Source organism: Anopheles arabiensis, chromosome 2 (genome assembly GCF_016920715.1).
Source record: "Anopheles arabiensis isolate DONGOLA chromosome 2, AaraD3, whole genome shotgun sequence".
In the NCBI taxonomy this organism is placed as follows: Eukaryota; Metazoa; Arthropoda; class Insecta; order Diptera; family Culicidae; genus Anopheles; species Anopheles arabiensis.
In genome coordinates, this window is record NC_053517.1 from 58,213,319 (window position 1) to 58,227,672 (window position 14,354).

General features: G+C 46.4%; 2 protein-coding genes across 3 annotated transcripts; one reads left to right on the forward strand and one right to left on the reverse strand.

The window, feature by feature from the left end:
• The first annotated feature begins 7,231 nt into the window (after positions 1 to 7,231).
• LOC120897748 lies at positions 7,232 to 9,170 on the forward strand. 2 transcript variants are annotated; one of them, XM_040302811.1, is made up of 3 exons: positions 7,232 to 8,331; positions 8,402 to 8,500; positions 8,574 to 9,170. In XM_040302811.1, the coding sequence occupies exons 1-3, from the start codon at positions 8,289 to 8,291 to the stop codon at positions 8,834 to 8,836; spliced, it is 405 nt and encodes a 134-aa protein (XP_040158745.1). In that variant the 5' UTR covers positions 7,232 to 8,288; the 3' UTR covers positions 8,837 to 9,170. The 2 variants fall into 2 exon arrangements, with proteins under 2 accessions (XP_040158745.1, XP_040158747.1); XM_040302813.1 differs by having other exon boundaries at positions 8,402 to 8,494.
• Positions 9,171 to 9,757: 587 nt separating this feature from the next.
• On the reverse strand, positions 9,758 to 10,447 carry LOC120908624. The gene has a single exon (XM_040319836.1). The coding sequence runs from the start codon at positions 10,445 to 10,447 to the stop codon at positions 9,758 to 9,760; it is 690 nt and encodes a 229-aa protein (XP_040175770.1).
• Positions 10,448 to 14,354: the final 3,907 nt, after the last annotated feature.

The following is a 14,354-nucleotide window of genomic DNA, read 5'->3' on the forward strand; positions in this document are numbered from 1 at the left end:
ATTGCCGAATTATTATTATTATTATTATTATTATTATTATTATTATTTATTAATCTTCAACGGGCCGTATGGCCGTATGGCGAATTTTGGCTTTTATACTCTCATTTTTGGTGCGCTACTTATCCTGAGTTTTGAGTGCCGGCAGCGTTTTGCGGCAGTATAAAAGAAGAGCCAAACCGTGTTGCGCTTCATTCTTCCATCAGTGGTCAAGGTGAAAGGTTGCTATTTAAAAATTCCACAAAATCATCATGGGTCGCGGAAAACACTGCACACCAGAGGAGCGAAAACACATTCAGGGGCTATATCGTGAGAACGTGCCGATCAAGACAATTTGCAAGGCGTTCGGCCGTTCGCGGACGTTTGTGGACAACGCCATTCGTAGCGAGGCTACGGGTAAATCGACAGGTCGTCCGCGAAAAACAACGGCCGACGTTGACGCGCGGATTGTTGAGATGATCAGGGCGGATCCTTTCAAAACTTGCACTCGTATCAAGCAGGAGCTTGGTTTGCAAGTTTCGGCGAAAACGGTGTCTCGCCGTTTACACGCCGCTGGGTTCTGTGCCCGGAGACCGCGGAAGGTTCGTAAGCTGCTGCCGCACCACGTAGAAGCGCGCATTCGGTTTGCCGAAGAACATTTAGCTGCATCCATCTTTTGGTGGAGCAAAATCATTTTTTTCGGATGAGTCCAGAATCAATCTGGATGGTTCGGACGGCATTAAATACGTCTGGCGCTTTCCTAATCAGGCGTATCATCCGAAAAATACGATAAAAACCCTTAGTCACGGAGGCGGCCACGTAATGGTGTGGGGTTGCTTCTCCTGGCACGGCACGGGTCCTTTGTTCCGTATCAACGGGACACTGAACTCGGAAGGGTATAGAAAAATACTTAGTCGTGAGATGTTGCCATACGCCCGACAACAATTCGGAGACGAAGAGCATTACATCTTTCAGCATGATAACGACTCTAAGCACACATCGCGAACAGTTAAATGTTATTTGGCAAACCAGGATGTGCAAGTTCTACCGTGGCCTGCGTTGAGTCCTGACCTAAACCCGATTGAAAATCTGTGGTCAACTCTCAAGCATCAGCTTAAGAACCAGCCTGCACGTTCAGCCGATGATTTATGGGCACGCTGCATGGTTATGTGGGAAAACATACCCAGTAGCGAATGCCGTAAGCTCATCGGCGATATGGCCAAACGCTGTCAGGAAGTGATAGCGAATAACGGTCACCACATTGACCGTTAGAATGTGTTTTCGCTCTGTGGAACACCGCAACACCTCCTCCCAACAACCACTTAAACAGTCCTTTTCAGGGCTACCAAATATTTCTGACAAGAACTATGTCTTTCGGTCACAGAAAAAAGTTCCTATTTTTATGTCCACCAGTGTACCTACTTCATGGACGGCACTGCAGTTAATCGACAAAATCATGCCAAAGACCTGGGCGTTCTGCTTGACTCTAGTTTGAACTTGAAACAGCATATCGATGACGTTGTAACCAGAGGAAATCAATTACTTGGCGTGGTTATCCGGACAACTAATGAATTCCGCAACCCCATGTGCATCAAAGCTGTCTACAACTGTATCGTTCGTTCGGTTCTGGAATGTTCGTGCGTAGTATAGAGCCCAACTACTGCTTCTTTCATTGCTCGACTTGAGGCGATTCAACGTAAACTCACGCAATATGCCCTACGCCTGCTTCCGTGTGCTCTTTCATCACTGGTTTGCTAACCCGCTGTGCAAATTCGAGCAGTTTCCTGCGCAGGATATGTACCAAAACCTGCGCTGGCCAGCGCAGATTTTGGCTGGTCTCCCGCGCGGGACTTTAGCGATTCCTGAGCAGGCCATCTGTTGGCGAAATGGACGAACTATTTTTGGCGGCAAAGCAAAAAAAACAGTCAAAAAATTCAAAAATGTTGACGCCCATTTTCTCGTCCGCTTCTTCTCCCTCCCTCACCCTGCCTTGCCTTACTTGAGCTTCTGCCCGTGCCTTCCCGCCGCCAACTGATTGGGTGTTGTGGTGTTGATTAATGTCGATGCATTGCGGTGGTTGTGTATTGTTATTGGTGGGTGTTAGCATTTATTAATTTGTGTGTGACGACCTTGAGACGATGCAGGAGAAGCTGGTTTGGGATTCAAAGTGTTTTCGTGCCGCTGCTGATGAGACCATTCGATGCCCGTGGCAATCGAGGGTGACGAAGCCTATTTAAAACAAGCGTAGGAGAACGTCTAACACTAATCTAATATTTTTTTAATTTGAACATGTTTGATGCTTCAACGACCTTCTAAGCATCATGTAGCACAGTGTATAGTGGTAATAAAATATTTTTTTTAAATGTACAGAAATCTGTCTTGAGTTTTCGGGTCTCGACACGCACACACACAGCGCGGGGAAAGTGACCGTTCACTCCATCATGCCGCGATCCCCCACCACAGCCGGCGCTTTGAATGAGGATGCGCTACAAGATAGCTGAATCAGCCGTTCTACCGATAAGGTAGCCGTACTCGCTCGTGCGTGTGCGTGGGTTTGTAGGTGCGTTCTCGCGTGCGCGCGTTCGTAGGTGCGTTATCGCGTGAACGCGTTCATAGGTGCGTTACTGCGCGCGTTCGTGGGTGCGTGCTCGCGTGCGCACTTTTGTGGGTGCGTGCTCGCTTGCGCGCGTACGTTCATGTGTGTGTGTGTGTGTGTGTGTGTGTGTGTGTGTGTGTGTGTGTGTGTGTGTGTGTGTGTGTGTGTGTGTGTGTGTGTGTGTGTGTGTGTGTGTGTGTGTGTGTGTGTGTGTGTGTGTGTGTGTGTGTGTGTGTGTGTGTGTGTGTGTGTGTGTGTGTGTGTGTGTGTATGTGTATGTGTGTGTGTGTGTGTGTGTGTGTGTGTGTGTGTGTGTGTGTGTGTGTGTGTGTGTGTGCGTGTGTGTGTGTGTGTGTGTGTGTGTGTGTGTGTGTGTGTGTGTGTGTGTGTGTGTGTGTGTGTGTGTGTGTGTGTGTGTGTGTGTGTGTGTGTGTGTGTGTGTGTGTGTGTGTGTGTGTGTGTGTGTGTGTGTGTGTGTGTGTGTGTGTGTGTGTGTGTGTGTGTGTGTGTGTGTGTGTGTGTGTCTGTGTGTGTGTGTGTGTGTGTGTGTGTGTGTGCGTTTGGAAACCCCAAAACTATTTTATTCTGGTGCGTACATTTTCATCCGCTGCGGCTACAAAGTCCATGCATTTTCGAACTCGCTACCTGAGAGACAACACAACCATTGGCATTGGCATCTTTGCGATCGGCTCTGCTGTTGGGGGTATTAAAAAGACACACGATCTAAGCAAACGTGCGTGTGATTTGTTGCACATTTATTAGCGGACTAGCGGACGCAAGTCCGCTAAAAAACATTTTGAATTGAATCCATACAACAGAGGATTCTGGATTTGTTTTTTACGGTGCGCGTATGGTGCTGCACCTGTCCAGAATCTGGTGGCTTGTTGGTTTGGAGTAGTTATCATGACGCCGATTGACCGGCATTGCCTTGGAATGGGTTCGGATCGGTAGGTTCATGTTTTGGTCGAGTGCATTCCGTGCATTTGTCTTACCACAGCGGTAGACCAGGCAGCACCAAAGTAAAACAAAAAACTTTAACCGAGTGTGGACTGCTATGCTAAGTTCTTCTTCTTCTTCTTATTTTTATTATTATTATTATTGGCGTAATGGTCTTCCGCATGCAGATATGCGGAATGATAGCGGTGCCGCGGGACCGCTCCTATCCAGCGTGCAACTTGCATACTGCCATACTGTCTCCTGCTCGATGCATACGCTGCAGGCAGGGGGAAGGATGCACCTCCACGATAAAAAAAATACGGCCATGAACCAGCGGCGGACCTAACGATAGGCGGACTCGGCGGTCGGTATGACCGATGGATCATAACATTCCGAAAGAAAACACATTTGGCGACAGTTGAGCACACACACGCACGCTCATACCCTTGCGCAGACGGATCAGCATATCTGTGCAATCTACACCATACGAAAGCAAAAGCTTAATGAAACAAAGTTATGTTTAACACGTTCAGTTCGATGGCAGGCCCCAGGGACTGCCAGTGGATTTTCCAGTATGCCGGTTTCACGATCAACTTGCGTTCTAGATGCCGGTGGAACAGAATGTTGATTAAAATCAGCGCCGGGCTGAACGTGTTAGAGCGAATTAGGGTTCTGCACGTTGCACAGCAAACCCTCCAAGGTGAGCTAGCGATTCCTTACTCATTTTTACATTGCAGCAATTGAACTCATTGCGCTGTTTTCGTTTGATTTGTGAAAATGCAACTTCATCGCCGCAATGTTTGTAACCGGCTTTTTTGAGCGCCACAGCAACTCATGAGCATTGACCACACGCGAGAAAGAGATAGCGCTATGGAGGGAAAAAGCACGGACGACGACTAACAGCGATTGGCCGTCTGACGCACCAACACATCCAAACCTTCGACAGCGCGCTCAGGCGAGGGGTATGAGGCGGAGCCAGGGACGGGTAGCTCGACGAGCTGCTTGACAAATTTGCCGTTAAGAGAAAAGGAAGGCATGATAAAATTCTCCGAACGGCATGATTTCTTCCGTCGCTTTGCACAGCGGTTGTATTTGGAGAAAAGACAGAGAAGACTGTAAGTAGAAATTAGAAGTTTTAACCTTTTCGGTGTTGCGCTGTTCCCGTGGTCACTGTTGTCGGCTACTGGATGGCTATCCTACGCTATCAGTGAACAAAATAATGTTCTTACATGTGTTTTGTTTCTTTTAGATATGGATTCTAAAACCATCGAACCACATCATGTGCCAGTTGCATCATCCAATGTCATTTCGCGAAATGATAAAATAATGCCTTAAAAATCGCTTTCCTCTTCCTGTTCCAGATCTGGCACACTAACTACATCCCGACTTCCTGTGCTTGTAATCAGCGAAACCAGACCTTTAGTACAAAATCCATGTGTACCCCGTCCGTAAGACTATTTACTCGACGCTGGTGCTTCATCGAAAGCCCGTCTTCCTACTAGGCATTCCGTTGAGGGTGTTAATTCAAATTTTTTTTTGATGAAGCAGGATTGATTAATTTTAACGAAAAATTAAAATCGGATAGCCTCTGACACTGCACAAACACTTATATTTTATGTTACAAATGTTAAAGATATAGAAGGTAGACTCAACTTAGTTTTAGAAGTAATGTTCGATCGCAAATTTTTGTCTACTTGTAGTTGGTCGGGAAAAAGTAGTGTAGGTGCACGTAAGATAGATCTTGTACAAGATATGTCACTTCGTGTATCGTGTCGTGTGTATGTGCGGTGTGGTTGTTTACATTACGCATGTGCTTCGCGCTGATCGCCTCCTAACTTTGGTGTTCGAGGTTATTTGTCTTCACATACGTTTGGATTTGGAAGGATTGCCAATCTAGCTGCTGCGCGTACTATCTCCTTTCCTGCAGCTGTACGAAGTGTTACGACTCTAACAACGCCGTCCTTTCCTGGGTGCAATCGTGTTATTCTACCCATTGGCCACAAGGTAGGTGGTATATTGTCTTCCTTTATGATTACCAATTGCCCTTCTTCTAGCGACACTGGTGGAACTATTAAGCGTTTGGCCCGGGCCTGAAGCTGCTGCAAGTATTCCGGATACCAACGCGACCATATATGCTGCATATGCTTTTGCACCAAATCAAACTCCTTCAATCTATTGCCTGACACCTGACTCCTATCAACTTGTGGCAACGCCAGCATGTTCGACCCTACCAAAAAATGACCCGGAGTGAGCGGTTGCGTGTCCGATGGCTCACTAGAAAGCGGAATCAGGGGTCTTGAATTTAAGCATTGTTCGACCTGCGCTAGCAATGTTACCATTCCCTCCTGAGTGAGGCTCGTACTTCCTATCGTGCGAATTAGGTGCTGTTTAGCGGATCGTACAGCAGCCTCCCACAATCCTCCGAAGTGTGGCGCTCGAGGTGGAATAAACTTCCACTGAATTTCTTCATTGGCACACCAGTTGAAGATTTCGATGCGTTCGCTATTGCTGCACTTAAACATCTCGTAGAGGCGATGAAGTTCGTGTGCAGCCCCCTTAAACGTAGTAGCATTATCCGAATGCGATGTATGCCTTGGTGGGACTTCTATTGCGAACAGGCGACTTCAGCAATACCGGACCGCAATAGTCCACACCACTGACAGCAAACGTTCTCGTGGGTGTAACCCTTGATGTCGGAAGATCTGCAACGGATTGTTGTACCAGTGTAGGTTTGGCCTTGAAACACTTGTAACACCGATGGAAAACCAACTTCGTCAAATTACGGCCACCAATTATCCAGAAGCGTTCACGAAGTATGGATAACAAGTGTTCCGGACCGGTGTGCATATACTTCTGGTGATACGCGACTGCCAACAATGCAGCGAGTGGGTGTTTTGCAGAAAGAAGTATAGGATGCTTCGTGTATTCTGCTATTTGTGCGTTGTGAAGCCGGCCACCAACACGCAGGATTCCCGCCTCATCAATAAAGGGGGACAACCATTTCAGCTTCGAATTGCGCGGTACATCCTTGCCGGTTTTGACCGTTTTTAACTCGTCCGCAAATGAATCTTGCTGAGCTAACCGACACAACTGCAGCTCAGCTTGGATGAGTTCGTCTCGAGATGGAGGTGCAATCAATATAATCATGTCCTGAATCGAAGCATGACCCTTGGCTGTCGGTGACGTAATTGCGGGTTTCGGTGTCCTCATGCATTGCACGCCATAGTTCGACGAAGTTTGAGGTAGGTTAAAAACCGTGCAAATAGCTTATTGTTGAAATCGTCCTCCATCGACATTGCAGCTATTCGTGATTGTGTAACACGTTCTTCTTCTATTGATGCCTTTTCTTCAATTGCAGGTTCTCTCATAGGCCATTCTTCCTGTTTGCTGCTCAACCAATGTGGCCCATGCCACCATCGTTCACAGGATTGCAATTTGTCTGGTAGTAGGCCTCGCGATGCATCGTCTGCTGGGTTGTCTACACCAGGAACATGCCTCCAGCACTTGATCCGGGTTTCTCCTTGAATTTGTGCCACCCTGTTGGCAACGAAAGGCTTCCACCTCCGTGGTGCTGAATTGAGCCAATGTAGCACGGTCATGGAATCAGTCCAAGCGAAAGCATCGTATTCGCCGTTGAGGGACTGACTGACCTTCCGGAACAGTTGCGTTGCCAACCGCGCTGCACAAAGCTCGAGTCTCGCTATAGAATGTGTATTTGACAACGATACTACTTTAGACTTAGCTGCCAACAGCTGCACCGATGTTGTCGAATCGTTTTCTGCCCTGACGTAACAGCAAGCACCATATGCCACCTGAGAAGCATCCGCGAAAATGTGTAGCTGCACGTTTGTTGCTTGCCGAATTGAAGTGTAACGCGGAATGTGCTTGGAATGAAGTGTGAATGCAGCTTGGAATGAAATGCCGTCCATTCCCTTTGGAGATGTGATAGTAGCTCACGATCCCAATACCATGGCTTCCCGTTTTCCTGCAACTTCCACAGCTGTTGCATAAAGAGCTTAGCGATGATAATGGTTGGACTAAGCAAGCCCAGCGGGTCAAAGATTTTGGCGATGTAGGACAAAGCTAGCCTCTTTGTCAACATCGTCGCAGCAGTTGGTAGATCAATCCGATATCGCAGCATATCAACTGCTGGCTCCCAAACCAGACCAAGCGTCGATACAAATTGGGGATCTTGCCATTCATGAGTAGGAAGGATGGCAAGGCCTTCTGAAGGAATGCCGATTAGTGCTTCGGGTACGTTCGATACCCACTTCTTCAACACGAATCCAGCCTGCTTGAGCATCTCTGAAATCTGCCTTTGCATTTCAATTGCATCTGCCAACTCGTCTGTTCCCGTTAGCAGGTCATCCACATAAAAATCGTGCAATACAGGATCCACTGCTCGGGGGTATTGCATCTTGTGATCGAGAGCGATCTGCTTTAGCGTTCTTGTTGCTAGGAAAGGTGCGCAAGACGTGCCATATGTTATCGTTTGTAGTTGGAACGTCTGAATCGGCTCTGCGGTGTTTCCTCTATACCGAATGCGCAGGTAATCAGTGTCGCGAGAATCGTGGAGAATTTGGCGATACATTTTCTCAACGTCTGCTGAGAGTGCGACTGCGTGAGACCGGAAACGAACGATGATGGTGAACAGATCGTCTTGGATCACCGGCCCAACCAGGAGTTTGTCGTTCAAGGAGTAGCCAGAAGCTGTCTTGCACGACGCGTCAAAGACTACCCTGACCTTGGTGGTTGTGCTCGATTCCTTAAGCACCGCGTGATGAGGGAGATAGTAGTGTTCACACGAATCGTCCACCGGCTCGGTGAGTTGTTTCATGTGCCCTAAGCGCTCATACTCCGACATAAATTTACTATACTCCTCCTTCATTGCAGGGTTAGACTTAAGCCGCCGTTCCACCGCTAGGAGACGACGATCAGCGATTGCTTTCGATTCTCCTAAAACGATATTCGTATTAGGAATTTGTGGTAAACGTACGACATACCTGCCAGATGGGTCTCTGGTTGTAGTAGAGATGAAATGACGTTCACACATGTCTTCCTCCAGAGATAGAGCGGGCTCGTCGAAGATGGTCTCGCTCTCCCAGAACCGCGTCAATATGGCTTCCAACGGACTGTCGCTCGTTGCCATATTACATACCAGATGTTGTTGAGACGAATGGGCGCTACCGCCCATCCAAACTGCGTTTCTACCAGCCATGGCAGACCCGAACCGAGAGATTGCTTGCGTCCGGTATGCAGCTCCCAGAACGTATCGCCACCGATGACCACATCGACCTTGCCTGGGATGTGATACGTGGGGTCTGCTAGCGTTACATCCGGGATGTTCCACGAAGACACGTTGATTGGTGAGGTGGGAATGTCCGCCGAGGGTGTATCCAGGATCAGAAACTCCAATGGGGTGGTGAATTGAAGGATCCTTGAGCGAACGATCGCCGTGGTCGAACCCTTTATCTGCTGCCTTGAAGTTCCGATGCCAGACACTGATACATTAACTCTCGCTCGAGGTGTCATGAGCTTCCGAGCTAACGTATCCGAAATGAAGTTGGACATAGAGCCCGAATCCAAAAGCGCCCGTGCCTCATGTTTCTCTCCATAATCGTCTACGATGAACACAATAGCCGTCTCGAGAAACACCATATCATCATCTGATTTGGCTGACAAAGCGACTGTAGGTTGTTGTGGTCGTTGATGAAGCAGCGTATGATGCCGTTCCTTGCACGAACGGCAAGAATACTCGGATTTGCACGATCTCACTTGATGGGAACAACTGAGACAATTCCAGCACAAACCTTTTGACCGTGCGATTTCCCGCCGCTCCTGAGTATTTTTGGCTAAAAATACCGGGCAATTTCGAACCAGGTGATGATCTGCACACTGCAATGGACAGGTCACTTGTTGAATGGTCGATGAAACGGGAGTATTCCTTTGCACAGAAGCAGCGTTGGTTACCGACCGCCGTGGTGCGGTGGGCCGATGTGCCCCGGCCACCTTGATCGGAGCCACAATCCGATCGCACGAGATACTCTGGCTCGATTTTAGGATTCGAATTCGGTCTTGCAGGAATTCGATCAACTCGCTGTACTTGTCCTTCTTCTTATGCACAGAATGCCTTTCCCACGCCAGAATGGTTTCATTGTCCAGCTTCATCAGCAACATGTTGGACAAAGGCGTGTCCCATGAGTCGACAGGTTCATGCAGCTTCTGCAACCCATTCACATATCGCACGAATTAATCTATCAACGACGTCAAACCATCGACACTTTCTGTTGCAATCGCAGGTAGGAAATGTAGCCGTCGCCAATACTCGCAAATGAGCATCCGTGAGTTGTCGTATCGCTTAAGCAGCGCAGCCCAGGTAACAGAATAGTTTTCCGTGGTCAGAGTAACATGTTCGAAGGGAACCGCAGCGTCACCTTTCAGGGACGAAAGTAAGTACTGCAGTTTTGCAATTGGCGGCAGCTCGACACTTGCGTCAATCATCGCGACAAAGCGATCGCGGAATGACAACCACTTTGTCGAATCACCGTCGAACGTTGGTAATTCGGTTTTTTGAAAACGAATGTTTGATGTATTTGGCCGTCTAAACGCTAGGGTTGAGTTTGCCTTTAAGGAGTCGTTGAGCGAATTGGCTTCCTTCCGCTGGTTTTCTCTAAGGAACGATTTTAGCCGCCGGCAGCGCTCTTCCATATCGATCCTGTCAGTAATACAGGCTTGAATCGCATCACTGGTGTCGTCATACTCTTCCAGTTTTGCCACCGCGGCAAAAAAGTCCTGTCTGTGTTGCTCCAAACCCTCCATAACCTCCGGGATTTCACCTACATTTTCGGGTTTGAAGTTCTGCTTAAAGCGCTCCAGCGCCTTAATGTTTTCCACTGCGACGAGTTTTTTGTGCTGAGCAGATTTTATCTTCTTGTCCATCTTAGCTTCCGTCAGATTTTCACGATAATGTCGATAACGCGATATGAACGTTCACGAAACTGTAGCAATTCGAATTTACGCGGGAAAAATAAACCACGATTCACGATCACGAAAATTCGACCGATGCCCTTGCTGCAGGGCTAATGAACTTGAACGAGCGCGAGAATTCGAAATGGCGCGAATGATGACTTGCACCGTGCTCGTGATGCGGATCGTTCCGAATTTGCCGTTGCTCTTGATGCAGAGCGAAAGAAAACACTTAGCACGCACGGATCCGGTTCGAAGGACCAAAAATGTGAGAAAACCTCACGAATGTTCGCTACGTGGTAAAACTCGTTTTCTTTCCCGATAATTCCAAAAACTTCTGCCGGTTAGAAAAATGAATGCGACTCGTTCAAATGTCCGGTTGCTACTGTTTATTCAATTGTCAAGAGTTCATTACATAATTCATTTTTAGTTCATTCTGTTATCCTTATCTATGCCTATGAATTCATTTCCTATCCTATCTCTAAATTTAGTTCGAATTTCGAATTCGAACTAATTCGAACTAATAAATTCAAATTACAATCTCTAACAATATTGCAGAATTAATGTAACAAATCCTGCAATAAATATAATCCAGCTAGCACCACGTGAAGGTTGGGATAGGAATTCAAAAATGCATAAAAGCGTCAGCGCATTTGCAAGCCAGCTGAAAAAGAAAAAAACGAAAATTGTCGAAGCATTGCTGCCTTGCATGGAATAATTAAAACGTCTTAAGCTATCTTAATGAAACCCTATCTAACCTATTCAGCTAAAGTATGTAGTAATGGACTGAAATGATACCCTATTCCTTCATCTAATGAAAATGCTACAAGCTTACACATCACACTATCTATAGGAACCCTACCTAATTCTTTTGATAATTCTGCTATTTCACCTTCATAATTAAATATGATATCTGGACTACACGGAGTACTAAAGCTGACTTTCTTCTTCTTTAACAAATGTCCTATTATGCAAACCTTTCCCAAATTCTTCAAATGGACCTGAAGATCTTCCTATCCTTCGTCAAAAACCATCCATTCCTATTACATTTTCTTAGCATTAAACCTTCTTTAACGCATTAAATTACTTCCTCTCCTCTGCATTTGAAAATGGGATACTGTTTTTCCTCCTTTCTAACTGCTACTTGAGTTTCCCTAAGCTCGGCAAGCCTGCAAACTATTTGATTTAATATTCACGGTCCTGGTCTAGCTAGCCTTTTCATAAACTGCAGCGTATTCTCACAATCATAAGTTGAAATTTCTGGAAGGGGACCTAAATTTTGAACGTCTTTTGTGACGTGTAAAAGGTTATGGACATTACTAGTTAAATTATATTTGGTATATATTGAACTGTAGCCTAAAACAAATTTTTCTAATAATTGACCAGCGTATGTCCAATATTGTTTGAAGAAAGAATGCGAAAGGAAAGTATGAGCTACATAAATAAGTTTAAAATGATCATACGCTGAATCGTGGATTCTTCCTAAGAACAAAGGGATACTTATATGATTTAAAAAAGATCGGAATTCGGTCCCCTTCCAATAATCCACATATTTTAATGACCTAACACCTCGATGTATCTCTGCTGGCAATTCTATTCTAGCTAAAATCTTGTTTAACTCTTCCTGCTCTGCTGCTGACCATGCTGAAAACCCTTTATAACCCTTAAGCAATTTCTTTAATGCCCCTAGATGAAACAAGTGTAAATCGTCTGCAATTGACATCTGAACTACTATATTAAATTCTTTTAAGTCTAATAACTGAGTATGGTGTTTCTGGTGTCCTATTGGGTAGTTTCCATCGCGAAAATCATCGTCGATCCTCTCCTCAGCAACGCCTTCAAATATCATCTTCCGTGCGCTCTTGTCAAATTTTCCTACGATTTTGCACTTTATGCAACCGCAAGCACCGTTGAAGTATGTTACACCTGGAAAAAAGACACATAAATATTGTTAACTTATTCAACTTTGTATTATTCTACATTGCTTACCTTTCATGAATGCTCGTGCTCGAGAATCTGCCAGGAAAGCTTTAAGGGTGATTTTTATTTTTTTGTTGTTGATAACAATTCCGTCATCTTGTAGGCGATTCAATTCATCAACGAGTGGGCGCAAGTAGTCCTCGACATTTTCCGGTTTGGATAAGCCACAAAACACGCCAACCACCAATATGGGAGCTTCTGGGACGTTTACAAGCTTCACCAATATGGACCATAGCTGTTTTGGCCCGCTGTTAAATATGTTGGACACAGGACCTCCCTGTGTGCTACGCAGGACAGTTAGCTGTCACACCTCAAAATCTGAATTACCCTTGTCCGAACTACACACCTCTGCTATATGAACTCCGACCATTTTGTGTCAAATAAACTTCCTTCTTCATCATTACTTCAACCGAACAACACGTGCTTCTGCCTATTCCTAATTTCCCTACGGCACTGCAAATCTCTAACAGGTTATGGACCCAGGGCCATAAGAGGCAACATCGGAATAGAGAAAAGGTTTTGATAAATCGTGCGAGCGAAAGATGGACGGTAATCGGATCAGCATGGCGAAGCTCAACAACAACAACTACAGCAGTTGGCGTTTCAAGGTTGAGTTGCTGCTTGTACGGGATGAACTTTGGCACCACGTCGAGCCGGGAGTAAAACCCGCAGACGTAGACCAAGCGACATGGGATGCTGGTGTGGCCAAGACCCGTGCGACCATCGGGCTGCTGATTGATAATAATCAACACGGGCTGATCCGGAACTCCACTACAGCACGAGAAGCGTGGCTGTCGCAGCAGAATCATCACAGAAAGTCAACACTAACCTCAAAAGTGTCGCTGTTGAAGCGCGTATGTGACAAGCGGTTCGAGGAAGGCGATGATATGGGGGAGCACCTTTTTACGATGGAGGAGCTGTTCGAGCAGCTGGCGAATGCAGGACAGGAATTTTTCCGAAAACCTCCAGGTCGCGATGATCCTGAGGAGCTTGCCGAGCACGTTCGACACTCTTACCACCGCCCTGGAGATCCGCGCTGATGCGGACCTTACGATCGAATTGGTGAAGAGAAAGCTGCTGGATGAAGTGCAGAAACATCAGGATTCGAGCCAGAACGCTATTCTAAGAGTCGACAGCGAAAAACGGGGGAAGAAGAAGCCTCTCGTTTGTTACCATTGCAACGTAGCAGGTCACAAGAAGACGAACTGCCCGCAGCTGAAAGGGTCAACGGAAGGCAGCTCAAAGCCACGAGGTAAGCCACAAAGTAGGTTAAGTGAAAACGTATCGTTTGCTCTTGGCTGCAGCTTGCGGCAGGTTTCGGATAATTCTAAACCATGGGTGATTGATTCCGGTGCATTAAGTCATGCTGTTGCTGACCGTAGTTTTTTCAGCGAGATCCATAAAAGCGATATTAAATGGGTGAAACTAGCCGACGGTAAACGAGCACCAGTAGAGGGACAGGGATGCGGAACGGTAACATGTTACGATGAAAACGATCAGTCCAGAGAGGTTAGCTTAAGCGTAGCGCTGTATACTCCCAGTTTATCCATGAATTTGTTGTCGGTGCCACAGCTTGTTAAGAAACGTGCCGTTGTCACATTTCATGCAAATGGGTGTCGAATATCGAACGGAAAGCTAACGAGGTAGTCATGATCAATGAGAGCCGGCATAACAACGATTGTAGCCACGTTTGGCATAGACGGTTCGGTCACCGAGATAAGTACGCGATTAACCAATTAATTAAAGAAAACCTCGTAAATGGAATAAAGGTTAACGAGTGCGGCATAAATGAACCATGCGAATGTTGTATGAAAAGCAAAACCACGCGCACACCTTTTCCTAAAGAATCGTTATCTTCGACAAAAGCTCCAATGGATCTAGTTCACACGGACATTTGCGG

Coding starts and splice junctions, on each gene's coding strand:
- LOC120897748 (XM_040302811.1), top strand. CDS start 8,289: ATGAGGGAGATAGTAGTGTTCACACGAATCGTCCACCGGCTCG. Junction 8,332..8,401: donor ACGAATCGTCCACCGGCTCG/GTGAGTTGTTTC, acceptor CCTTCATTGCAG/GGTTAGACTTAAGCCGCCGT. Junction 8,501..8,573: donor ATTAGGAATTTGTGGTAAAC/GTACGACATACC, acceptor GTCTTCCTCCAG/AGATAGAGCGGGCTCGTCGA.
- LOC120908624 (XM_040319836.1), bottom strand. CDS start 10,447: ATGGACAAGAAGATAAAATCTGCTCAGCACAAAAAACTCGTCGCAGTG.